Genomic DNA, 27,357 nt, shown 5'->3' on the forward strand with positions numbered 1-27,357 from the left:
AAAAGTCAAGAAACACCACACATCTTTCTCACAATGTGCCACCTCCTGTTCTTCAAAAGACTGTTGGTGACATGCTGAGTTTTCAACACATTGAAAAAATAGGAGAAAACAGGAAGATGGAGGTGCAAGTACTAAATTTTTATTGGGCAAAGACCTGTTTTTTTTCAATGCAACACTCATTTCCAGAACACACAGAACAGCACTTCTAGAAGCACCTGCTTTTTACAGTTAGCACCTCTTTTTGCTCTATCAAAGCCCACATTTTTCAAAGAGTTTGGGAAAAACCCCCTAGACAAAAAAAGGCATCCAGTTATTTGGTGTAGGGTCCTAGAAGGTGTATCTCAAAACCCAAGGAATATTTCTGAGAAAGGCAAAACATTCCTGTGTCAAGTCAACCTGTCTGACTCTTATGACAATTCGTAGGCAGATCACTGGATTATACAAATATATCAAGCTTCTTTCACTCTAAATCTGAAGATCAGCAATTATCCCAAACAACATTAGAGACAAACCTCTGCAGAGCTGATCTGGATATTTTAGCAAAAACCCCCACTTTCTCTTTAAAATGCCATTTCATTCCCTCTAGTACATTCATGAAAACTGCAGTAAACTTTGGGGACAAGCTCAGTCAAATATTTGAGGCTGCAGTTAGTCACAAGACCTGCACTGACAAAGGGGGATCCTCCCCAAAAATGGAAAACAAGGATAAGCAAATCCACACTTCTCCCAAATTTATTGAGGGTACCTTAAAGTAAGTGATTTTGCAATGTTGAAAATTCAGTCCAGATTTAAACTAACACATAATTTTGTTTCCTATCTTGAAGCCCTCATAACGACCATAGTTGTGGGCGGAATGTGAGTTCACAGACACGTTTGGGTTCACAGTTCCAACCTTTGACCACAACCATCCGATTCCTTCCTTCCCTGTGTTGTGAGACAGCTGTTGTTTCACAGTTCAAAAATATCTTGCTTCACCCTGCTAAAGAGAACTATCAGCTGCTTCTGAGTGCAATGAAGCTGATGAGAAGGAGTGATTTTGGTAGAACTGCAACCCCTGCTGTAAGCAAGCCAGCTCTCACTGTCCCTGCAGAGTGTAGCTCTGATCAGGGATGGGACGATCACAGCTCAGCCAGTGTGTGAATCCTGCACACTGCAGAGCAGGAATGGCAACTGCAATTAACAGGGGCTGCAGGATTCACTTCCAGAGCCCCCAGACTACGGCTGTTGTTTGGAACATCTCCAGAGCTGCCATATTCCCTTTTTTGGGGGGGAACTAATGAAATAATGCTACTCTTTAGTGAGTGTTTTTTTCTCATAACTAGATTTGTCCCTTCCGTCTCACGAGATCACACCAAGTTCCTCTTGAGTTCGGTCTCCTCTTTAATTATTAACACAATCCCTAAATATTTCAGTGGGTGCTAACTACCTCTGCTCAGGAAAACACAGCGTTTGCTCCCGTGCTCCATCCACCTCGGGCCCCTCCATCCCTGTGTCCTGCCGGGGGCCCTTCGGGAACAGCCTCACAGCTCGAGGTGGAGCTTCTCACGGGATGAGGGCACAGGGCACAGCTCCCGGGACACGCGGGGGTCGCAGGACCCGGGGCATCTCCATCCCGGGGGCTGCTCCGGGCCGCCCCCCCGGGGCCGCGATCCCGGGCGGCGGCGACATCCCGCCGCGTCCCCACTAGATGGAGCGACAAACCCAGCCTGGAGCCGCCGCCGGGCGAGCCCCGCTACCCCCCAGCCTCCCAAGTCCCGGCTACGGGGTACCCCGGTGCCCGGGGGGCTGCGAGGTTCGCCCCCACCCCGGCAGGAGCCAGTCCCGTCCCCGCATCTTCCCCCGGGAGCAAAAGGGCTGTGCCGGGGGAACAGCCCAGGGTGGGCTCGCACCTACCGCGGGTGCTCAAAGAGGCAGCCAAGGCATCGAGTAGATGCTTCACCACGTGGGAGTGGGTTTTGCCCAGTGTTGTGAGCTGAAACTCTTCACTTGGCGCAGGGGGAGAAGAGGTGATGGGAGAGCCCTGGGAAGGAAATGAACGAAGGAGAAGGGGATGAAAGGGAAACAGGAAGGGAATGGAATGGGGCCACGCTGATGAAGTAAATCCATGTTGCAGAGAAGTTCCCTTTTCTATCCACATGGCCCCATGATGGAGCACAGCAGGATGGAAACAAGTGCCCTGTTTCAAGACACAAAATGGAGCCAAGGTGCCACAGTAGCCCAGGGTACCAGTGGGGAGGTTAGAGCTGTCCCCTTCCCCGGCTTGACAGGAGACCAAGAGAGAAGGGCCAAAGATGAGGGAAAGGAAGGAGACTGGGAAGGGAAGGGAAGAAACCATGGATGGAGCTGTCAGGGCTCTGGGAGATTCTCCAGGGCTCCAGCTCTACCTGTGAGCTGCAGGGCTGGAGAGGACACAGCCTACTTGGGAAAAAATGAGGAGGTCAGAGGATTTTGGGGCACTACTCCTAGTGCCAGAAAAGGAAGAACCAGAGCAGGAAGGAGGGAGGAAAGAAGAGGAAAAACTCAGTGCTCTATCTGCAGCCAGGACTGCCCCAGACCTGTAAGGCAGCTCCACTTTGCTATTTAAAACCTGTCCAGGGAGTGCTAATGAACCTGGCTAATGAGCACCAGCTGTGGTAAACACAGCCTGGCTCACCCTCACCCCAAATCACCTTGCAGCTATGCAGAGCCCCTGGGGTCGGGGTTGTTTGTGTGATGTGGTGGGGATGTGGGTGTGCTACAGCCCACCTTGAGCAAGAGGAGACTTGGGCAGCTCTGGGGTGTGCACCCCAGTGCCCAGGGACCCCTAGATGGCTGCTGCAGCCTGTGTGCTTCCCCTGGAGTAGCCCAATCCCAGATTGCATCATCACCACAGTTTTGCTGAATGTGCCATTCTCTCCCCTGCCCCAGCTTGTCTCCAAGGGGCCTGAGCCTCCTCTGCTTTGCCCTTGCAATCCTGGGAAGAGGAGCATGGGCAAAGGCAAAGGCTGTGACCACAGAAGAGGTTCAGCAGAGACAGATGGAAACCTGGTGGCTGGCAGATTCCATCCTGTCCAAATAGACAGGGGGGCCAAGTGCCACCAGGGTCTGCAGCAGCCAAGGGACACCTGATGTGTCCCAGCCCAGGGAGGGGGCAGGTGGCAGTGATGATGCTACACTCCAAAAAGCCAAACTTCCCTGAGCTGCAGCCTGGACCAGGACTGATTTTAGGTACAAAAACCAGAGGATCTGGGACAAGGGTGTGATGTGTCTGACTTCAGCAGCACCAGCAGCCTCTCCTGTGCTGCAGGAGGTGCAGAGGCCTTGGGGTCTCTCCAGACTCCTCCACAAGCCTCACAGCACTCCTGCCCGGCCCTGTGGGTGGGTATGGGGTGTGGGGGCTGGCAGGAAGGAGCCCCTGTCCTTGCCCAGGGTGTGCATCTCACCTCACCACAGAGGAGAGCCAGGCAGTGCCAGGGCTGGCAGGCGCTGCAGTGGGAGCACAGCCAGGGGGTTATTAATAACCTGCTGAGTCAGGGGGGGCTCTTGGGTTTCAGGATCACAAGACACAGACGCCGAGCGGCTCAGATGGATCTCCCTCGTTCCTACTTTTTACATTGACAGGAACAACTGCTAACCCAGCCTTGCTCTATCTGCAGGGCAGCCCGGCCCCATCCTGAAAGTCACTGTGCCCAGCAAGGATACAGGATGAGGACTGGAGCTGCTACATCCCCAAAATACAAGAGCTGCCCTAAAGGAATTAAACAGAGGGCAGGGCTGAGACACACAGCGTTGATCAGCTGTGTTAGGAGATAGCAGCCATACCAGCCCCGTTCCCACCAGTATAATCAAACCACATCAGGGAGAGAAAAATGATTACCACAGGCTTCCCATCCTGCTTCCCTGCAGAGTCCTCTCTGCAACCCCCAAAAATGCTGGGCCTGGCATGCTGCCCCTAGCCAAAGGGATGGAGGCAAGGAGGTTGTGAGATGCAAAGAGAATTCGGAGAATCTTGCAGACACACACATTGTACTGTCTAATTCCAAGAGTTTTGCAGGGGGTGAAAAGCCTCAGGGCAGCTCTAGCAAGGGTGAGACAGGATCAGCTCTCCCAGCATTGTCCCATCCTGGCTGCCACAGGTCACCTGGGTTCCTCTTCAAGCTCTTGACATCATCATACAGACAGGCTGAGGTCTGCTCTGGGATGGCAACTCCTTATGCACCGCTATGGAAAAGTAGCCTGTGATGTGGAACAGATTAACTTTCAGATGCAGCAGCCCGTGGTAGCAGCGTGCATTGCAACTGAGCAGTTTCTGCAGCAAATAATGTGCAAGAGCAGCTGGAGTGGCAAAAACCATCCCCAGGTCTGAGCCTGCCCCTCAGGGGTGCTGTCAGAGCAGTGGGGGTGCAGGGACCCCTCGCATGCACGTGAACTCCCACCGCTCGCTGCTCTGTGTGCTGGGATCCAACTTCCCGGAGCTCTTTAGGGCCCTACAACACACTGGTGTGGGGTTGCTGCCCTGTGGTTTTGTCTGGCCCCACTCCCCTTTCCCCATCCTACCCATGGGAGTGCTGGAACACCTACTGGAAGGGAGAGCACCCCTGCTTTTGCTGGCAGTGTGGTCCAGGCTGGCAACATCTCCACCAGCTATTTTTTCACCCAGGACAGGACCAAAATTAGTCTGTCCCACCCCTCCCCAGCAGCTGTTACAGACATCACCCCAGCCACGCCGGTGTTCCCTGGCCCCTCTGCTGTCACAGTGCTCAAACCCCGGCGCCTGCAATTGCTGTTGCTGTAGCTGCCACTTGCAGTGGCTGAAATAAGTGAAGTGCTGAAGCTCTGCTGTGTCCCCGGAGAGGTCTCATTTTGTTGTATCAGGCTGTCTGAGCTGCTGAGCCCCGTTCATTTCAATTAGCCCGATAGCTCTCCAATCCTATTTACCTTTATGAATGTGTGAGCATCTCGCTTCTTCCCACAGCAGTGCAGATTAAAGGGTGAGTGAGGAATATGTGCCATGTGATATCAGACAATACACCCGTTGCGAGGCCGACCCACAGCAGTGCATTTCCTGCAGTGAGTAAACTGAGACACAGATAAAGCAGTATGGAAGGGACACCGAGCTGGGAGCAGCCTGCAGGGCTAACCCACAGATTAGCCACCAACCCAGTCTATGCCTTTTGGTTTTAAACAAAGCATTTTACCCTTCAGGCGATGCATCTTTTGGCAGATAAAAGATGCATTTCTTGGCAGAAAAGCCTGGAAAGGCTGTAGTCCCACAAGACTCCTTTTTGACTAGGTGCTCCCTCCCAGCAGGACCTGTCCTTAGGTCCATGTTCCTCACTTGGATTTTAACAATCATTTACCATCTCAACACATTCCAACACTTAAATAGGCTCCTTGAGAGGGAGAGATAAGGTATCAGCTTTCCGGTTCATCTTGCCAGTCTGTCTGCAGCAGATAAGCATGTTGGGCAGCAGGAAAAAGGTTATCTAGAAAGGAAGCTGAGCAACGGTTGCTGTTGTTGCAGGAGGCTTTGAAAAAAAGTCACCCCACCAGGAATCCCACAAGCCATACAAGCCCTTCCCGGCGGGACATGATTGATGGTTGGAGTCCAGCTGTGCCTTCCTCCCGGGGTGGGAGGCATCTTCCCATCCGGTGAGGGCAGAGCTGCCGAGGTCGTGCTCTCCCAGGGAAGGTCACACCAGAGGCAGGTGCCCAAAAACCTGTTGCTTTCCCTCTCTCCTGCCCTGCCCCTGCTCCGAGGAGCAGCAACTGGAGGGGTTTGGGTTGGTGTTCCCGCTGCCCCTTCAGCACATTTTGAATGCTTCTGGGCTGAGGAATCTGCAAGAGGGAACTTTTCTGCCCAAAGCTGAGGAACTGCTGTTCTGAGTTGTGCATGGGGTCCCTGGAAATCAGCACTCACTCCCCTCACCCATCACCAAGGAGCAACAATAGGAAAGAGTTTCGGAGAATTCCCAGCCTTTCTTAACCCAAGTATCACTTTGCTTTTGGGTATGGGAGAGGAGAAACAAGCCAATTTACCACCTAGTGAAAGATGTGCCTTTGTGATTTTATCTTCCCACCTGTACTTTGTTTGCTTGTTTGCAGATGTAGAAATTATCTCTGTCAGCTAGAAAAAAACCCAAACCACACCAAACAAAACAAAACGACAAAAAAAAAAAAAAAAAGAAAACAAAGAATAGAAAAACCAGCCATTTACAGTCAAATTCCCAGACCCTGCTTTCTTGTTATCACCCAGGGACAAAAGACCCCGGGTTGCAGACCTGCTGGTTCAGGAAATGTTCTGAATCAGGGACTGCAGAACGATAACTGGAGCAAATCCTGCCAGGAAGTGCTCTGAATCCACTCAGCCACCTTCTCTTCCCTCTGGACCTGCCACCTCCCTCCTGCCTTCCCACCCAAGACATCCTCACTGCATCCCTCCCCATGCTCCTCTATTTTGCTGATTCCCATTAATCTGTGTTTTATATAACCCCTGGCTTGTGCTGGACACAAAAGTGATGCATTACCATGCTATTAATACACAACCTAAGGTTTAGGATTTAGAGAACATAAAACTCCCTTTGCAGCCAGGGGATGCAATCCATGACAAACCAGCGCTGGCAGCTCCAAGGTGCAAATCCCAGTGGAGAAAGGGCATCAGCTCTGGGTGCAGTGGACCCACACCCAGATATCAGAGGCTGATTCCCTAATCACAACTGTTTTGAGTGTGTTTAAGTACTGCACAGCTCCTTGGCTGGAAGCAAACATCACCAAATGTCCAGGGCACTCTGGGCTCTGGGCAACTGTTTCTTGAACATCCATCACTGTAGCTCTCAGCTTCTGTTCCCACTGCTCTTATTTTAATTAATTTCTGCAGGTCTGGCTTTTCAGCACTGATGGTCTTGCACAAGGCTGCTGGTCCTGGCAGAAGAGAGGAAGTGAGAGAGGGTCCCATGGGCGAGGTTGTACTGAGAGGATGGGAACTCAGGGCGGGTTCTGGTGAGTGGAATCCAGCTACACCTGTTTGAAATGCATTAGAAAAACTGGGAGATATCCCTGTGCAAAGCCCACCCCATCCTTCGGAGAGGCTCAGAGGAACCACACCATAAAGGGAAGAGCACTGGCATTTCCAATGGCCCCGAGCCCACACGCTGGCCAGCAGCATTTGCTGCAGGGCTCCTACACGTGACTCCACTCGCCCACTTGCTCTGGAGCCGCCTGGGTGCTTGAACCAATTTGTCCCAACACTGCAATTAGCAGTTCATCACGGCCAGGCTGTGAACAAAGCACTGTAATACCACCCACCCTGGTAAGAACCAGGTATTTTCCAGGGGAAGCCCTGCTTTTGGGGGGGCTGGGGACCCCCCAGCCATTCAGCATCTTCTCCCTGCAGAGGGGCTCGGGCTCGGCTCAGCCTCGCTCAGGCTGCGGGAGGTTAATGGATTTCAAGCGACTCCTGTGATTAACTTTTCCTAAATCTCCAATTCTTTCGTGCTTTCTATTTTTATAAAAAAAAAAAAAAAAAAGGAGGGAGGCGGTATTTACAAGGGATTTCACTCAAATAATGAAATAAATGTGATCAGCCGAGGGACCTTTAATCCGCTTTGACTCTTGTGTCCTGGGGAACGAAAGAGCACGAAGACCTTTGCTGCTCCGAGTCCCAGCGAGGCAGGGAGTGAAACAACCCCATCCCTTGCCTGTCTGGAGGGCAGAGCCCCAGCAACACCTTAAATCAAGCACTACCTGCAGACATAGGCACATCAGCCAGGGACTCTGGGGTCAACGCAAGAGAAAAACATTTGCAGCCAAAAAACATTTGCAGCCAACGTGTCCATCCTGGGGTGAACTACAGCCACACCTGTGCTACCACAGGGAGACCTTGTGTAACAGCCTTCCTAATTCCCCCTGAATCCTCAAATCTGCCAACCTGCCCTCCCAGTCCATCCAACTCACACTGCCCCCCCACTGGCTGCCTCATCCTGGGAAGGACACAGATCCCAGGGACAGCACAGAGGACCCTCCATGACAGAGAGGGCAGCACAGCCCTGATGTGTGAAGGGGTTTGTCCCACCTTCCTTTCAGCACAACCCCAGCCACAAATGTACAAAACAGCTTTTTGGAAAAAAAACACCAGCTTAGGTTGACGAGGGGAGAACTAAACACCCCAGCCGTGATTCCCACATATGCCCGAAGATATAATCCAGATTTGCTACTTGCCCTGACCCTGGCACCCTTTTTTTTTTTTTTTATTTAATAAATTAAAATCTCTTTTTGCTGCTGAGTATAATCAGCATTAGGGTGAGGGGAGGAGGGGCCTTTCACTGTCTGCCAAAGAATCACAAACAAAATCACTGTCACCACAGCCTGGGACTCTCCCTGTGGCACTTTGGGAGTGCTGATGGCAGCAGCCCCCAACCCATGGGGATTGAGATCCCTTGGCTGATCACATTTATTTAATTATTGCCTCCTCTAAGGCACTTTCTTAATTAATCTGCTAGATGAACTGAAAGGCAGAAGATGCCATGGTCAGGGTTTGTTTGTTCCTCCTGGTTGGAAAGGTCTTGGCTTGGAAGGATCACTCCTCCCAGGCCTCATGCTGAGCCCTGCATGGCTGAATTTGGGGATCTAAAGGTTCAGGGAAAACACTCACATTCCTGGGCAATCCTGAGGGAGCTCAAACCATTTGGCCTTTTGCCTCCCCACAGCCATATGACCATGGTGAGCACACAGCAGACCTGCCCTGGCTCACCCAGGACAGATGGGGCCAAACCTCTGTGTGAGCATCAGCAGGAGCTCCAGGAGAGTGCAGAACGAGGCATAAACATGCCTCAGCCACTGGCTTACATGTAACACGTGCCTGCAAAACCCACTGGTGTTTTCTCAGAGCCACTGCTAAATCCAAGGTCAGTGGAGAGCAGAGCCAGGTGATGCTCCAGCACATTACACAAAAGGCCACATTCTGACAGTGCTGCTGGGGCTGAGACCCAGCCCTATCCCTCTGACACCTTCTGAGGGGGGAGAAAACCCTCCTCAGACCACAGAGCTTTATGGACAGGCATGCTGCACCCATGCTCCTCCTCACAAGCAGCAACCAAGGGCTGAAAGGCAGATGGCATCCGCACAGCTCTAGAGCCCGAAGACCGGAGTGACTGTCCTTTCCCTCGCACTGCTGTGCCCTTCTTGCCTCTGATCTGGCCCTGGATATCTGTGAGTGCAGCACTGGGCATGGAATCCTTCCCCACGCTGCCTCCTGGCTCCCTCAGCACAGCCCAAGGTCATGTCACTGGGACTGAAAGCTGAGGACAGTCACCGCAGGTTGTACCTTGTGGGTGGCAGAGCCGGGTTGTTCTGTCACTGCTCCCCACATGCCCCTGCCCACACAGTTGTGTCCCAGAGGGGCTGGGATGGGGGACTCCTGCCTCCCTCCTGGAGGTGATATGTAGCCCAGCCACAGCCTGTCCTGCTTGCTGGGTGACAGGGACTGGTAGGGACAGGGACATGGTGCCTGCCATCCCTCGCTGTTGCTATAGAGACAGAAGCTGCTTTTCTCCACAGAAACACTGGTTGTTTCTGAGTGGTACCTTCGGCATGGCAGCAGCTGGAGAGAGGGACATGGGATGGCTTGCCTTGCTGGGAGGGCAGCCATGGCCAAGGCAAGGCTCTGCCAGGTCTTTCCCAGTGCCTCTGTGCCCAGATCTACACTCAGCTTGTGGGATCTCTCCCCAAACCCTCCCTGCAGCAAGAACGGAGCACTGGGATCCCCCACTCTGGGCACTGAAGTGCTGGGGGAGAAAAGGGACACAGGCTACAGGAAGGCTGAGGAGGAAAACTCCCCAGAGAAACTCTGTGTGGGAGAAAGTCTCATCCTGTGAATCCCAGCTTACCCCCTTGGATCACCCCAACTCACCTCCCTCTGCTCTCCTGCCTTGCTTTGCAACCACGTGCTGGGGTGAGACCAGCTCAGCTGATCTAACCCACCATGGCAGTTTCTCCAGGCCACGCTCTCCTGATTACACCAGCAAGGACCAGGATAACTCCTCCAAAGCCATGCTGCCATCCTGGATATACCAGGAGAAGATAACATAAGTGCAAGAAAACCCTAACCCAGCAACATGCCTGTAGATTCATCCAGCCTATTTGCAAAGGTTCAGTAAATCCTGGAAATACAAAGTGAGAGCTTCCCACAAAGCCATCAGGGCAAAGTCCTCCCCTGTTCCCTATCCCTTCAGGAACCCACCATCTCCAGCTACACATGGGTGCGTCACACGCCATCAGAGCCCAGTGACGTGCCTCCATCCTTCCTGGGGGTGAGGATAAACTCTGCCAAGTGCAACAATGCCTGGAGGGAAGAAAAATCACCACAGCTCACTTCTTCACATAAATCTTCGCAGGAGAAGGATATTGGCAAAGAAAAGCCCTGAGGGAGGGCGGCACATCTCTGCTCCCACCCGCAGCAGCAGGAGGGGAGCTGGGCAGCACCCACCACCCCCCGCTGCTGCACCAACCTCCAGGGAGAACCACTGAGACCCTGAGCTCTCCCCTTTCCTGAAAAAAACCCAGTGACAGCCCTTCCCAAGGGACAGCCCATCCGTGAGCTCCGTGGGAGGCTCGTCTTCAAAGGACATGGTCGCCTTCCTTACCACGCTTCTGCTCCAGCCTCGGAGCCGGCAGCGCGGGAAGTCGGCAGCTCCCAGGGCTCTGTGCTGACATCCCAGCTGGAGACGCATGCCAGGGATAGATTATCTGTTTTGCTTCTTTTCATATTAATCATCAAAGAGTAACAAATGTCAGCAGCTTGCAGCAGTCATTATCTGAATGTCTTCTTCTCACCAGCTCCTGTAGGAAGCTCCTCAATATGCAGGGAGAAATGACAGCGCCGGATCCAGCTGGTTGCTCCCTGGCCTTCCAAGCCAGGTGCATTTTGCTCATTTGGGATAGACAGGAGGGCAGGGATGACAGGATCCCTCCATTCTGCAGGATTCGTCCTGTCAAGGAAGGTGGTGAGTCTGGTGGTTTCTATCACCTGCCAAACATCAAACTCTCTTCTAAAGACAGAGAAACCACAGAAAACTGGCACATTCTGTTCAAAATATGGGATTTTCTTATGACAGGCATGAGGCTGGATCCATTTCAGAGACACCACGTTGAGCATGGCCATCACCTGGGTAAGGATCCACCAGGTTTCAAGGCAGACACTTGCCAATAATGGGAAGGAGCAGCACCATGCCTGGGCATCAAACTCTATAAGTGATCTCTGGTTCACAAACAACAATTAGCTCAGGTTTGCAATCAAGGAAGGTCAGGAGTGCTCTCCTCATTTCATACAGGGTAAGACACAGAAATGTTCAGAATTAACCCCAGTAGGAGGGTTACAGCCAAGCGAGCAGAGGCAGGCACAAGGGCACCCCTGCCTCCCTGCCCTCAGCTCACTGACACTGCTGGGTGCACCAGAAACCAGAAACAGGCACTGCTGTACCAGGCTTACCTTGGAAATTCCCATCTACCACAGCACTTGGCATAATGATAAAATCATGGCCGTGAAGAGAAAGAAAAAGACCTTTTTCTGCACATCAAGACCTGCTTTGTAAAATGACCACGATCCAGCACAATGTCTATTCATCCCTACCAGGATGAAAGTGGGCAACTTGCCTGTGTCCCTTACCAAACCAAAAACTCCCCCCAGACCCTCACAGAGCAGATTTTCCTTTAGTGAGCACCCATCCAGGTCCACTCTAACCAATGCAAACCCTGTGAGCCAACCCTTGCACCTCCTCAGTCAGCAAGACTGCAGGACCTGCTCCTCACTGAGTGTGTATCTCAGAGCCACAGCAGGGTGGGTTTGTCCCTTCCCTCACGATAAGAACCAAACAGGGCAGGATTTTTATGATTATTTATTATCTGTAAAGGGCCAGCATTGCCTGTTCTGACTCTGTAGAAGACACAACTGCTGGGCTTACAAAAAGAAAAAAGCACAGTGGCCAAAATCATTTAGCCTCAAAAAAAGTTAATGAATGTGTTCTCAGGAAGCTCTCAGGCACTGCCCATCCTGAGGACATACCAAGGTGCCAGTGTGAACCACCTAAAGTAGGCAGACATGGAGCTCATTTCTCTCACCCGCAAAGCTTAATTAGCTTGCTGTCCAAACACAGCTTGAGAAAATGGCCAAAACACAGGTATGGCCCTCGATTGCTAAAACCCAATCCATTGCAAGAAACCTTTTTTTTTTTTAAGGTGGGGAAGCAACATTAAAAAACACCACTACTCATGGAAGTTACAACTACTTCCAACAAACAACATGTAGAAAATACTGGGAGGGAGACTCTCAAAGTATCTGCTAGTTTCCAGTGGAAAGGCGTCAAGTCCCCCATGTTCACCAGATGGATATCAACATCTGACACGTGTTGGAAGACATCCATATCAACTCCACCAGCCTGAACTGCAAGTAGCCAAAGACAAAGCCGGAGAGGACATCTGTGATGTGGTGCCGTCCGATCATGACACGGGAAAACCCCACACAGAGGGCCCAGAGGACCAGCAGGATGCGGAGGGGGATGGCCAAGACCAGGTGGTTGAGGAAGAACTTGGAGAGCATGGCCACTCTGCTGGCGTGCCCGGCTGGGAAGGCGTAGGTGTCCATGGTCAGGTAGTCCAACAAGCCAGGGTTGATGTCGTACGGGCCCTTCCGCTTGGCCAGCTTCTGCAAACCAGCCACAATCATGATGTCCAGCAGCAGGGCTACAGAAGGAGAGAATAAGAGGGAATGGTCAGAGACAGAAGAAATCCAGGGCTATTTTCAAGGCACAACCTCCAAGGTTCTGTTGTCTTTAAAGAAAAGGTTTGGGTTCGGTTCCGGCCAGATGTCCACAGTTCAGCTGCACACAACCTCCCCCATCCTCAGTTACCACCCAAATGTTGGTTAACCCTCCCAGTTCACTCACAGAGAAGGCAATTACCAGTATCATCATCTGACAGAGGAGAAACCCAAACCGCAGAGCAAGCAATCCGCCTGGGGAGGAAGGGAGCAACTGGCAAAGCTAAAATTAAAACTCTTTTGGCCTTCAAACCACCACTCGGGGTGTTCCTCTTGCTGTCCTCCACCCCATGCTACAGAAACCTCATGCAGCAAGGTCCCTGCCTGGGGGCCTCTGTGCCAGGGTGACCAGGCTGCTGGAGGAAAAGTGCCCCACAGCACTTTCTGGTGTCGTCCCTTGTCCTCTCCCAAGCCCACCATGTCCCCCTGCCCTGAGCCAGCCAGCAGAATGACACCACACTCACAGATTTCACTAAGAGCATTAGGAGCCAGTGAGCCAAGGGGAAAGCCATGCAATAAAGAAAAAAGGGCTCCTGCATTAAAAACAGCACCACTGCAAGTTGAAGCAGAGGGTGGGCAATGTCCTCCTGGATGTCCCCCACCCATCCCTTTCCCTTTGCCAAAGTGCTGAACACCCACTTCTTGTTTCAACTTGTCTTTTGCTCCCTGTGGCTTTCTCCCTGCAAGTCACCCCACACACTCCCTTCCCTGCACAAATGTGGTGAGGGAAACACCTCCCAGCCCCAGCAAACCCAAGCTTGTAGTGGCACAGGGACCATCCCTCCAGCTGCAGCTCTCAACACCAAAACACCTTTCTTCCCTAACAGCTTCTTTGAGTGAAACCCATCAGCACTCGTCTACATCCTCCTCCTCTTCATCCCACCTCCCAGCCGACAGGTGCTGTCATTTCTATTTCCTAGCATCCATTTTATTTTTCTTTAATCCCCTCATCTGCTTTTCCCCAACCCTCCTAATTAGTCAGAGTGCTGGTTTCAGCTCCTCACAGCAGTGACAAGGACATACATGCCATCACGAGCACAGCCCGCTCCCCTGGCAGGAGCGTGAGGGGCCAGTTGCCTGATTCCCAGGCTGTGATAAAGACCATTCCTTGAGAGCTGACAAGGCTTCAGGAGGATGGATGGGAGTGCGGCGGCGGTGGGGATGGGAAATGAGACAGCACAGGGGAGGAAGGCAGCTCCTCCTGCCTGCTCAGCACCTGGCAGGAGCTGGGAAGTGAGGAGCTGTCATGATGGCTCTGCTCACCCACCTCCCACAACATCCCACCCCTGCGCACCAGCCCCCGGCACTGCTTTGGGAAGGGGCTGGTATTTATCCTGGCCAAACTCTCGCCTCACGGGAGACTACTTTTCTTCCTTGTCTGCAGGGCACCTTGCTTGGGGCAGTGGGACAGCAGGACCTCCCGCCCACCAGGTCATGCCCTGGGCTCTCAGAGCTGTGGAGGGCAGGAAGAGGTCTGGACACCAGCTCCTTGCTGGCACAGGCAGCAATGGGAATCCAAGCTAAACACAACAAGAAGCAGGAGGCTGAAAGTTTCATAGGTGGCACCTGAAACAAGGTGGTGAGGCTGCAGGTGGCAAGGGGCTGCAAGGTCACACCTCCAGCCCTGTATTGGTAGGGATGGGCTTAGGAGGACAAGGACAACAAGGGGCTGCTCAGATCCCACCAGGCATGACCAGCAGGAAGGGAGAGAGCAGGGGTAGGCCTGCAGCCCGTGGGGACCCCAGCACTCAGCAGAGTAGTTCTCTGCATTTTGCTGATTTTTTTTTTTTAAGGGCACCCTGAAGGATCCCAGTGTCTCCTCCACGGTGTTCAATACACCCACTACAGACCATTCCCCTCCAAACTCACCCGTGGATCAGCAGCACAGATGCTGTGTCCTTTAGCAACGTGTGGTGTTCACCATTGCCTGTCTGTATTTTGCACTGACAATATTTTTTTTACGGTCAAAGGTGATGTCAGGGCAACTCGAGGGATGCAGGCATGTGTGCACGGAGGTGTTCAGGGCATGGAGAACAAGCCAAAGAGCTGTTTTAATAATCCTTTCATTCAGAAGATGAATAAAATGGGCCTTCAGTACTGCTAGGTTTGATTTTCGTCAAATGATGCACAGAAAGCAAAAAGCCTCGTTTGCCCACATTTCAAGATCTGAAGGCACGACAGCACTAAAACCGGGGGTTAATTTGCCGTTAAAAGAAAAAAAACACAGCAAAGATCCCTCTGCCTGGTGCTTTTTCTGTCACTTCCCCCTGCACTTTCTGTTCCTTTCATGAAGCAACTTCTTTATGAAACAGCCCCAGCAGCCTGCCCTGCCCCAGCCCCTGCGGGTCCCACTGCCCTCACCCGGAGCTGGGTCCCCACGGTGCCCCTGCCCTCTCCTGCTCCTGCTGCTGCTGCTGGGCAAGAGCTGGCAGGGTGAATCAGCAGGCAGCACTGCTGCTGACGGTGCTGCCAAGGGCCCATCCTTCAGAAACAGATAAAGATGATACCATTGCCCAGCAGCCCCGGCCCTTCTCCCTTGCAATCCCATGACCTACATACCCGCTTGGACCTCATCTCGCTTGCTTTGTCCCCTTTATGCACATCAAATCCTCCCTCCTCAGGTGGGCACATCCGTGCCAGTGATAGGCAGGTAAGGGGTTAATTGATTACAGGTGCCCTCCACCACTCCAGCTGCAGGTGGGTGTCTCTGCACAGGGGAAGGTGCCTGATGGCTACCAAAGCTTCGAACCCAAAGCCCCCGAGCCCACCTGCAAACTGGCACCGTCACCTTCAGCCTGCCCTTCCCTGGTCCCTCACACAGAGCTGTGCAAATCCTTCAGGCTGACCTGACTGAAGGCTGGAGGAAATACAGCCCCGGGAGAGCCCTGGGAAGGGAGCCTGCAGCTGATGTACCAGCCTGCACTTGCGCAAGGCTGCTCTCTGGGGACCCATGGGGCTGCCAGAGGCGCAGCAGGGATGGCAGAGTGCCACCGGACCGAGGGCGAGATGAGAGGAGCAAGAAATTTTAATTTTAAGCATTTTTTTCCAGCATGCCCTTTCTCCAGATCCAGGTAGCATTGGATTTAAACCAGAGGCATCACTGGATGTAAAATCCATATAGGGCTGGATTTAAGAGCAAAGGAAGGATTAGCTCTTGCCCATCGTTCCTTTCACATTTTTCTGCAAAAGATCACGAATTTTCCCTTTGACCTGCTGTTAAGGGAAACAATCCTTCAGATTTCTACTGCAAAACCATCCAATCCCAAAATCCTCTATTAACATCTAAAACTTCCTTAAAGCCCAAAACCAAAGAGCAAGTCTTGTCTTGCCTGTGACAATTTGAGCATCAGAGATCACCTCGGTATTGAAAAAAACCCGACATCTGGCATTGGATGCACAGTAAATGAGCTGAAAGTGAGCCCCCCTGGCAGGCATTTTATATCTATTAATAAGAAAAAGAAAACAGACATCTGCCTTGCTCCTACCACCAAATTTTAGGAGCACATTAGGAGCAGAGAGGTGAGTGGAGAGGAGCTCTGGGCAGGCAGGGCATGAGGACGAACCTGAACCATCACCAGCAGAATCAAACCAAACCCCAAAGCTTATATGTAAGAGAAATCAAAACAGTTGGACATCTCCTGTCACCATAAGGTGCTTTCTGTCCCTGAGGTGCCATCTCTGCTGCTGTTCCTTATGGCTGAAAGAGGCTGAGGATGGTGCAAGCACCTTGGGGGCATCGCCTGCTCCAGGTCGGAGCCAGGCAGCGTCTCCAGGGACAGAGGCAGATTCCAGCTGAGGTGTTTATATAAACATGTTATCTAAACCACAGCTGAAAAACAACCTGGGTGCAGTGCTGGGGTCAGCGGGGGGAGGAAAAGAGGAGAAAGCCAAAAAAGCCCTTGGCCTTGTCTCCTGAAGCCGTGATTCACATGACTTCACACACATGGGGCTGCTCTCCAGGGTGTGAGGTTGGGATCAGCAACAGTCAGAAGCTGGACTCAGCCTCCCAGAACTGTGGGTGAGCATGTGGGGAGAGGAAAATGGGGAGGTAAATGCCCAGGAATGAAGAGGGAGCCCATCCCGAGAGCTCAAGAGGCTCCCAGCATGGGAGCAGATGTGCATTAGGCAACCCCTCTGCCCAGCCCAGCACTGCCTTAAAGAAGAACCAAGCTGGTGATAACCCATTGCCTGCACCCCACCGTGCTGGAGGTGGCCACTACAGCTGCCAAGACCACGTGTAGGGCCAAAACTGGCTTTGAAGGTCCTGTATTTCCCAGACTAGCCAACCTCACTCAGGAGTGAACTCTGGATAAATGTCACCATTCCCAGGAAGCAGTTTCTTTTGCTCCATAATTAGAATTCACAATTCTTTCTTTCGTTTTTCTTTTTACTTACATGCCCCCTCCCACTCCTTCTGAACTTCCCAAATCACCCGCAGGCATCAGGCTCCCTGACCTGGAAAATGAGCTGTTTGCAGCCTTGACTAGTTGACATTAATGAAAGATGTAGGTTTCAAAAGGATCTTCACCCTCTCTCCAGTGGAGTCAGTGGAGGAGGGTTGGAAGAGGTCCACTCCTCTGGAAGTGAACTCCTCTACTCCATTTTCTTCCCCAAACGTGGTCCTATGGTGTGTAAGAGCTGACAAAAGGCACAGATGGCACAACACATTGAAGAGCCAATGAATCAGGCACTGTGGTGTTTTGGGGGGGGTATTTTTTGGCTGAACAAGCAGCAGTGTGGGGTAAGTGGTCACGGGGAGGTGAAAAAATGGTGGAAAGCAGAACTGTGTAATTAATTAAAATAAAAACCCACAACAACTAAAAATAGATTCGCTATATTCTGGATGATTAGAAACAGCCCCGAGTGCAAACACAGGCTGCCTGGAGTTCTCCCCTTGGAAACACTGTGCCCTGGGAGCTGGGAAATTTGTACTCAGCATCAAATACCAAGCGGGGTCACCTCACTGGGGGTCTGCACGGGCTTGGACGAGATGTAGGCGAGAGGGGGACTGCAATGAAAAGGGCTTGTGCTGCTGGGGAAAAGGAGCTGAGCAGCCCCCAGGATGGCTCATCTGCCTCCCAGAGGGGCTCTGACAGCTTGAAATGCCCCTGTACCCAACGGCAGCAGCACAGGTACCATCAGCACGTCACAGAGGTGCCACATGCACCAGCACAGCATGGGATGAACTGGGGAAAGAAAAGTGCTGATGACCAGCAGCATGTCCCAGACCACAAAGGCTGGGCTCCTCCCTCGGACTCAGTGCTTCCTGGGCTTGTATTTACACCTCACTGCCTTCAATGAAGCAAATTGGCAAAAAAAAGAAAGGGGGCTCACCCTGTGGGGCTCAGAGGGTCTCCAACCATCAAACCTAACAGGGCACTGGACCTGGATCAGGTACATCTGCCAACATTCCTATATAGATGGAAACGGAGAGCAAGACCAGAACTCTGTTCCAGGTTAAGACATGGAGATTTCTTCACAAGGGGAGTAAAAGAGACAGTTCATCTGATTACCCCTCTCCTACCCCATGCTCCACCACTCCTGGCCCAGAGCAGGAGACCCAATGGGCTCTCCCTGCCTGCTGCTCCTCCCAGCAACTCACCTCACTCCCCCACCTTCCTCTTCCCAGCCACTGCTCCTGTCAAGGCGTGTTAGAGGCAAACACACTCACCCATTTCCCGGGATCTCCCTTCGGGCCAGAGCCTGGCTCAGCTTCCCTGTCAGGGCTGGCTCTGCCTGCGTGAAACAGTTACTGTCCTCTCTGAGCTCCAGGCAGGGGCAATGGGAAGCTGTTCCCAGAGTGACAGACATAAGGATGACTCATTTCCCATGTTTATTCCCCCTCTTCCCATTCAACAACCCTCGCACTTCTCTTTCGCTCTGCATTCAAGCTCTGGAACGTTTCGCTGCTCGCTCTGCGTGAGGGTTTCATTCCAGCTCGCTGCAGATTCCCCAAGGGCTGCACACTGATGGCTGCAGGGCTCTCAGCGTCTCCAGCAGCCTGCCAGGACCTGAGCTCCTCGGTGCTGCCTGGTACCAAGGGGATGATCAGACCGTGGATCTGATGGAGACCCTGTGCAGGTCACTGGAAATTCCCCCCTGCCTGCTCCAGCCACAGTCAGATGGGTCCCAGCCTGTCACTGACTGTCCTTTATCCGAAGGGACACTGCAGCCTGCCCTGCAGTGAGCAGGATATGTTTCTGTAGAGGAAGCAGGGAGGGAGGGGGGCAGGGAAAGCTGGGAGAGCTGGGCATTGCTGCCTGTTCAGAGATGCCTGAGCTCATCAGCTGTGAGGGGATGAAGGCTGAGCACAGCACCTACCAAAGGACCAGGGACTTCAACAGCTGTATCTGGGCAGAACAACTAGAGGCAGATTAGCAGCCTGATGTGATGAAGAGGAATGTTTAATGCCAGGCTGGACCTGGATTAGATGCTGGATGCAGAGAGTGGGCATCTGTGTCATTCTCTCTGCCTGGCACCCTCCATGGGTCAGTCGTGTTGGGTTACTTGGCATTTAAATTTTTCCACCTCTCTGGGCAGATGAGCTGCTGGCTTGCTGAGGTCTTGGTGGGCAGCAGGACAGAGGCTGAACTTCCTCCATGTGCCAGGTTGTACACGGAGGGATGTTTCCACAGGGCACTGACTCCCGAGCTCCTCTCCCCTTCCCTGACAGAGCATCATCTGCCCTGCCTGGCTCAGAAAATCCCTGCTCTCACAGCAGAAAAAGGAAAGGGGGAAAAAATAGACACATCTGGCCCCAAACCATCTCTGGGGCTCTCGGCTTTAGCAAGCTCTGCTGCATATGGACTGATCCATCTGCTGTGCAGCTCCCTGGCCCCGTCTGGGGCTGGGCTGCCCTGAGGCTCGACAGGATGAGCTTGTCTGTACTGCCTGAGCATTTCATCTGCCCAGTGACCTTTACCAGTAACGGGCTGTACTGTCTGGATTTCCATCACACAGCCTCCAAAGAGAAGCACGACAATACCTGAGATACGTCTGTATTGTTAGAGCAGGGTCAGTGAGCTCCCGAGGGGTTTGGTGAAGGCATTCCTTGCCTTCTTTCCTTCCTAATCCACCACTTTCCTGCCAATCTGGTCTGGTTTCAAAGCTGCTGCAGTGGGATCGCAGAGTCCTGACCATATATATGTATTTATAAATATATATATATATTTTAAAGAATTATAGATATGGCTTGGAATAAAGTCACAGGTTTGCAGGGGACTGTGCCTTAGAATATCACAGCTTGGTTCCCAGTTGGAATGAAGCTCAGTCATTATTCAGGGAGAAGGCTGGATAGAGCAAGAACTTCCTTCTTGCTGACCTCCAGGAATGGAGAAGTGGCCCTGGGCTCCCTCTCTCCCTCCTCCTATGGCATCCACCCATCCCCATTCTGACACACTGCTCGGATGATACATCCACGCCCCGCAGCACTGCTTCACTTGATGGGATAAATGCTTAGTGACAGCACCAAAGAGCCATCCTGCCCCTCAGAAGCGGGATGCAGAGCCAGCTGGAGATGGCTGAGGACTGGCACCAATGTCACAGAGACAGCAGGCGAAGAGAAGACCAGGGCTTTCTCTTCTCCCAGTTTGGATACCTATTTCAGAGAGCCACGACCACAGCAGAACCAGTTACTGGCTGGTACTTCAAACTGAGCACAAACACGAATTTTACATGCAAGGGTTACCCAAGCAGACACCTCCCAACAGCAAAGGCACATGGCTGGACTGCAGATAACTGAACACAGTGGTGATCTGGCTCTAAACACAACAGCTTTGGGCAGGTGACCATGTTCCATCCCCACCGCAGTGAGAAGGTGCCTGGATCTGCAAAGACCATCAGTTTAACGAGATCAATCTGTTTAGCTTAATAAATAGGAGGTGAAGAAATGACTTGAGCACTATCCAAAATATTGAAAGGCGGAAAAGATGTTGGCTAAAAGAGCTGTTGAGCTGGAGAGACAAGGGTATGCAGTCGCAATGAAGGGAAGAGTCCAACTAAAAGCGCTTGTGAGAAGCCCTGCCACTGCAGTAATACAGAAATGGCTCTGACAAGTTCACCCTCGCTTGTAACTGTACATCAGATTGAGTGTTTGGGTTTTTTCCCTTAACAAATTGAACAGGAATAAATTAAGGGATGTGCTACTGCCTGTATTTTGCCGTGGGTTAGATCGATGATCCAAATGTTCTTTGCTGGCTTTGCAGTCAATGAATCACTAAATTTGGATCCACATCCTCACTGGATGGATCAGAACCAGAAACCGAGGTACTGCTGCCCCCAGGGTTTAATGGAGTTTATGTTTGGTTCTGAAGCAGACCTGGGATTTTTACTGAAAGTTTTATATCTGCTTTCCCCCTCAAAGGCCAATTGCAAGGTTCAAATAACTTTCTAAGCATCTCAGTTTTCACTAAATCCTTGTGGTTTTTCAAAGTAAAGCTTGAATGGTTCTAAAAGTTTCAACACTGGCAGACAAATAAAATGAACCTTAAAACTGAGGGGTTTCCTGAATAATGATTTTCTCCATTTGGCCAGGGGGTGTGGACTTTCTCCCTGACTCTTGCACAGCCAGGGCTGGTGATGCTGAGACAGACTTCCTGAAAGCATATTCTGGCAGAGGGATTTTTACAATGGGCACAGATATCTGGCTTCTTCTATCTTTTCAGTAACAGGCTCTGAGTGTGTTTCTCTGGCTGTTTGGCATTTGCTGGAAAGGATTACGACGAGAAGGGGAAATCAATAAATTCCATCACAGATGACAAACACGGAGGGAAAACATTGCTCGGGGTTGCTAATCAACATCTGCAGTGGGGATGGATGGAGCATCCCAGGGTCAGACCCCCTCACCCGAAATGCTCCCACATGTGTTGGCAAAGCTCCTGCCGAGAGCTCCTCCTCCATCTGCAGTGGTGCTTTGCCAGGTTCCAGGTCCCACTTCAGCAGTCTCCTGTCTCCTCGCCTTGGAAGCCTGATTGCAAATCCTAAACAAGTGCTCTATGATGGGCTGGCTCCCTGCCCAGAGACTGCATCAGAAATTCTGCTTGATGTATCAAACCCTCAGCAAGCAGGGGGGAGGGAGGAGAGCCAGAGGGGGCAAGGAAGGGGTATCACGGACAACCCCAACTTTCCTCATTTCCTCTTCTCAGGAGAGCAGGGAAGCACCAAGAGGTTCCCTTCCCTTTGACCTGTCCCTCTCCAGGAGGGCTTTTCACCACATCCTGATGGATTTGAACCACAGGAAACCAGCAGTGAGAGGGACCAAGGAGATGCCAGAGGCAGCAGTCATGCCATGCCCTTCCTGTGTACACAAGACCCCACTTCTCCTGGGACCTGTTGAGGTTCACCAGCCCCACACTTCCCAGCCAGGCTCTTTCCTCCACCAGCAGGGCAGGTATTACAGCAGCAGCTACTCAGATACTTGGAGCTTCTGACTGCAATCTTAAATATCAGCCCAAAGCCACTCACAGCAGAGATCTGCTCTGTGGGGTGACACAAGTCCTGCTGTGCAAGCTCTGACAAGAGAAGCTGAGGGCACCTTGGCCAGTCCCACTTGTCTGTGCCATCTATTCAGAGGAAGCAGTGGAGCTCTTTGGAGGCTGTCAGATCTATGGAACTAGTTTTTCACGCCATTTGACCATTTAATTTCATGGCAGGAAGAGAAGAGGGGTGGGTGTAGTGCATCTAGGGAAGGAAGCAAGACTTCAGAAACCCACTAAATTGTTCCCAGACACCACATTTGAGCTCAGGAGACCTGGAGATGCAGGCAGTGGTGCAGGGCTCTGCCAGCCACCGCTCGATACTCAAAGTTCCAGCACAACCCCAAGGTGGCTTTGCATTTGGCCTCCTCATATGGCAACAGAAGGGTGAGAAAACCTTCCTTGTTTTTAAGCCAAAGAGGGCATCAGCTCTTTATAAGGATCTCAGATATTTTGGAGTCAAAGAGGTCAGTTTTCAGACTCCAACACCATCAAAGGCTCTTGGGTCAAGAGACATCTGGAAACTGTGGTGGCTGTTGTTAGTCACCTACTATTTCATCCTCGTGCCCTTTTAAATGGATCTTCTCTCAGCGAGGGGTTGACCCCGCGCTCCGAGGAGCCCCTGGAAGAACTGCTGACGCTGGCGGGCTCTGCATCACGCTGGTGCTATTCTGGCTCCTTCCCTGCCATGGCCTCCCCCCATTAGATGTCACAGCACGAGGACAGTCTCCTCCAAAGGCAGAGGGGAGAAAAGGCAGCTACCACTGTGCTTTTCAAGACAGTTCCGTGCAATCTTCACCCTCTCTGGAGGATGAACTCGTGAAAAGAAAAACAACCTGAGGCCACGTTGCAGAGCCTGTATCATGTCTCAGTCAGCTCCTGTGGACAGGACGTCCCTTTCCTGTGGTGCTTGTGAAATAAAGTGTCCCTACATCGCCTCAAAACGCTCCCTGAGAAGAAGTGGTCTAAATATAATGTTTTTAGTTTCTCTTACCAAACAAAAGAGGGATTGTTGGGTTTTTTGGGGAGGGTGGATCACAGCCAGATGAGAGGGTAATTAGTCACAAGGAAGAATAGGATAACTGGGCCCTGTGCCAAAGGCAGAAGAGCAAGAAGAGCAAGGTCCTCAGGTAGACATGGCCAGGGCAGGTTGGGGCCAGGATCCAAGGCAAGTCATGCCTAGAGCTCAGCCTGGTCACTGGTGGGACATCAGTCCACATGGATGGGTGGGATGGGCCCTGCTCAGCAGAGAAGCCAAACCCTTTAACACATCCCAACCTTTAGAAACAGGGACAACGACCACCGCACAAGGAAGAACTAGCAGGAGGGCCAGAGGGATCCCAGCCTGCCTACACGGCCTCTGGGTCAAATTAGCACATGGAAACGGGGACAGCAGCCAGATAGGTACTCAGGGGAAGGAGGATGAAAGAACAAACTGCAGCAGGGAAGGAAACAGGACTCCATTACACAGCAGCTGAGACGTGGAGTCAAGGTCTGGTCAAGACTAAAATCTGCATCTTTTCCTCACATACCAAACCACCAATGCAGATGACCACAGACTAAATAAAATACATCATTGCTGGTATCCACCTGCCCATCACAGACACTCCCCCTCGATCTGACTGGACAACCCTGCCCCACACAGGACCAGGGACCTGCCTCTACTCCATGGGTGTCACCAGCTACCAGGATTACTCCATCCCTCTTAGACAACTTCTTGCTACCTCCATCACCTACAGTACCTGGGAACGAGATGGCCAAAACGTGCAACATTAACCCTAAAGGTCAGTCCTTGCCACCCGACCACATCGGATTCTGGGAGCAGCCAGAGGAGGAGTCCCAGTGCCACTGTCCCTTGTGACCAGGGTTGGGCTTTCCCAGCAGGGAGGGAGGTTTGCTACTCACCTAGCAGCAGGTTCATGAGGACCTCCTGGCCCGCCAGCGTGCTGCTCTTCACCAGGCAGATGAGTGTACCCGCAATCCAGGGGATCCCATGCCCCGTTATCCCCAGAAGGTTGATCATGGAGCGGGCACCACCCCAGGAGGAGGCTCTGTTGGCACACACTCCCAGCCTCTTGGACATGCAGATATCGATGGCCAGCAGCGAGTTGAAGGCGATTCCCTTGAAGGAGGGGTTGAGCTGCATGCAATCCTCCTCGGGAAGCTGCTGCGACTGCCTCCGCTCCTTGGGGTTGGTGTTCTGGGCACCGGCTGCCCCGGCCTGGCCGCTCTGCTTTCTTCCCGAGCTCCTGCTCTCCTGGTTCCCCTTCAAGGGCTGATTCAGGGAGAGGAACTCAGCCCTGTTGAGGACATTGTTCCTGTCCCTTGCCCTGGACCGTGGCTGGGATGATGGCATTGCAGTCTCTCTTTAACGCAACCTGCTTTGCGAATAGCGGGAAGGAGAGAAATCCCTCTTCTCCCTGCAGAAAGCTTCCCCCACTCCCACCCTCACAAGCTGTGAATTTGGGAAGCTACAAAGGTTCCCCTCTGTTGCAGTTGCCCCCAGCACAGACTGCAGCTGTTAAATATAGAGTAAGGAATGCACATGGCTGTTTACTTCATGGGCCTAGCAAGCTTGGAAGGAAAATTAATGCCAGGCTTGGCAGCCACTCCAGTGCCAGGGAAAAAGGTTAAACAGCCAATAGATTGGAAGAAGAGGAGGGAAAAACGTTGTGCCAAAGGTTGGTTGCTTCTGGCCTGGTCTATTTAAATCTTCCAATTGCTTATTCCCCTGGGCCGCAAGGGAAACTGGGAAATGTAGTTTTTTGTGCTGCAATTCACATTTCAATATCAGAGTCAGAGCTGGAGGAGATGACAGCATCCCCCTCCCCACAGCAGCTGGTGTTGCTCCCACGGGGGGCTGTGCTGCCTGGCTTTGCAACACCAAGGCTGACTATTGCCTGGGGGCTTCCCCCCAAGGAGCTGTCCCCAGAATCTTCTTGATTAGTCTGTTCTGCAACATCTCCCCCCCCAGGCCAGGGCACCCCAAACACCACCCTCCTCCCCCTAGCACAGATACCTTTCAAGCCCCACTAGCCCCATCCTCCCTCCCCGCTCGGGGTGAGCCCCTGCAGCGACTTCATCACTCACCCTGTTCCCGGACGAAGGAGAAGCATCACCTGCCTCCTGATTACAGGAGACACAGCGCCGCTAATGAATTCCCATCCTCCTGCCCCCGGCGCTGCGCGTGGCCTCGTTACCGCACGTGTCCCTGCCGTGTCACCCAGCACCGCGCTGCCTGTGCCCAGAGCAGGTGACAGGCAGTGCCCGTGTCCCTGAGCTGCAGGTGTGATCAGCAGCACAGGTACCAGCCCCAGCAGCACGGGCAGCGCGGGACAGGGAGGAGGAAAGCTCATGCCAGGCCCTGGGGAGTCCTCCAGCAGAGGACAGGGAATACCTGCTGTCCCTCCTGCCACGGCACATTGTGCTCCATCACACTGCATGGCTGCTGTCAGCCTCCTGACTCCCTGCTCCCCATCTCAGCTGGGGAGAACCCCTCTGAGACATCAAGGGATGGTCCTTGTGGGTGCCTTCCAACTCAGAATGTTCTGTGATTCTGTGATCTCCCACCTGCCGATCCCAGCACTGATCAGCCCCTGGGAACATCCCATCGGTGCCTGCAGCTCCAGTTTACAGATCTGAATGATCTTTCTACAGCCCCTGAACTGCAGTTGCACGGATCTAAGCTGGGAGAAGCCATCCAAAGGATGACAGCCCATGGCAGCAACCACTTGAGCCAGGACCACCCTGGCATCAACCCAGTTACCTTCCCTGGGCAATGGGCTGTCGCAGCTCCACACCACTCACATGCTCCTTGAACAGGATTATTCCTATGCAAATAGGCTGGAAGTCCCCTGTGGATAGAGAATTGGAGAATATGAATATTACATTGAGGAGTAGAACAGCCATGTCTCGTGGTGCCTGCTACCTTTGACTACACAAAAGTCCAGTTACAGAGGTCAGTGTTTGTACAGGTAATCCTGGGAACTGGACACTCAGGCATCTCAAAGTCTAGTCCAAAATGCACTTGAGAGCTTAAGTGCTAAAGGAAAGGTAATCTTGGCATCTGAAAATAATAAGAAAAATTTTGCATTTTCTTCACACTTTTTACCCACAGTTCTCAAAATCCTCTCAGTGAATTGTGCACCCAGGCTGTGCCCATCTGACCAACCGGCTGGCCAGAGGCAACAGCAATGTTTGGACAAGAAAGTGCTTGAGGTCCTGAGGAGCCCTCACTTCTGGGTTTTGTTCATATTTTCCTCCCTCAAAGGAAAATATTATACATCAATTTATTTCTCAGTCATACCCTCCATACCTACCCCTAGTCAAGGGAGGTGATGCTGCCCCTCTACTCCACCCTGGTGACACCTTACCTGGAGCACTGTGTCCAGCTCTGGGGTCTCCAGCATAGGAAAGATACAGACCTGTTGGAATGAGTCCATGAAAGGCCATGGAAATGCTCTGAGGGCTGGAGCCCCTCTGCTATGGAGAGCTTAGCCCAAACCCTTCTGTGACTCTATGATCCCAGCTGGAGGAAGAACTCATCCCCTCCTCAGGCACCCCCACCCAGCCCATAAAACACAACCCTGCTCAGCTCAGGTACCACACGGGGCTGTGGCAGCCCTGGAGCTTGCACAGAAGGTGCCACAACACCAACACCCCCCAGCTCCCGTCCGATCACCGGCTGTGCAGCCGCATTCTCACACTATCGGGGCAGTCAGCACCCTGTCCCTATCTGCCTGCCCTCATCCCACTGCCCAGCTCCCAGGCATGTGGAAAATCTCAGTCCACCTGACACCAGACGAGGAGATAAATGTCATCATCACTGCTTTCACTTGCCTGTAGCCATCACCTCCCTGGATGGCCTCCCAGATTCTCCCGCTCCTTGCAGGGCTGCTGCAGCGTGGGGCTATTTGCAAACATCAGTGGGCAGAGGGTTAAAGGTGCTGGCAGCCAGGAGGCTGCAGAAATAGGGAGACTCCTGCCCAGTCTGGTGCTGGGGATGCTGAGCTACAACCAAGCATGTTCCTTGGGAGCTGTCATGGGTTAAAAAATACCTTGAAACCTTTGAGAGTGAATTTAATCTGGTGCCTG

General features: G+C 52.4%; 1 protein-coding gene across 1 annotated transcript; it reads right to left on the reverse strand.

The window, feature by feature from the left end:
• Positions 1-11,854: 11,854 nt before the first annotated feature.
• Positions 11,855-26,023, reverse strand: PLPP7 (phospholipid phosphatase 7 (inactive)). The gene is made up of 3 exons (XM_064676869.1): positions 25,354-26,023; positions 24,169-24,641; positions 11,855-12,714 (listed from the first exon to the last, which is right to left on the reverse strand). The coding sequence occupies exons 2-3, from the start codon at positions 24,617-24,619 to the stop codon at positions 12,350-12,352; spliced, it is 816 nt and encodes a 271-aa protein (XP_064532939.1). The 5' UTR covers positions 24,620-24,641; positions 25,354-26,023; the 3' UTR covers positions 11,855-12,349.
• Between the last annotated feature and the right edge of the window lie 1,334 nt (positions 26,024-27,357).

The sequence above is a fragment of the Pseudopipra pipra genome, chromosome 20 (assembly GCF_036250125.1).
Source record: "Pseudopipra pipra isolate bDixPip1 chromosome 20, bDixPip1.hap1, whole genome shotgun sequence".
In the NCBI taxonomy this organism is placed as follows: domain Eukaryota; kingdom Metazoa; phylum Chordata; class Aves; order Passeriformes; family Pipridae; genus Pseudopipra; species Pseudopipra pipra.

What these genes read in the sequence shown, in the direction of transcription:
- PLPP7 (XM_064676869.1), bottom strand. Translation starts at nt 24,619, where the DNA reads ATGCCATCATCCCAGCCACGGTCCAGGGCAAGGGACAGGAACAATGTC. An exon ending in CCTCATGAACCTGCTGCTAG is followed by an intron (nt 12,715 to 24,168) that starts GTGAGTAGCAAA and finishes CTCCTTCTGTAG; the next exon opens with CCCTGCTGCTGGACATCATG.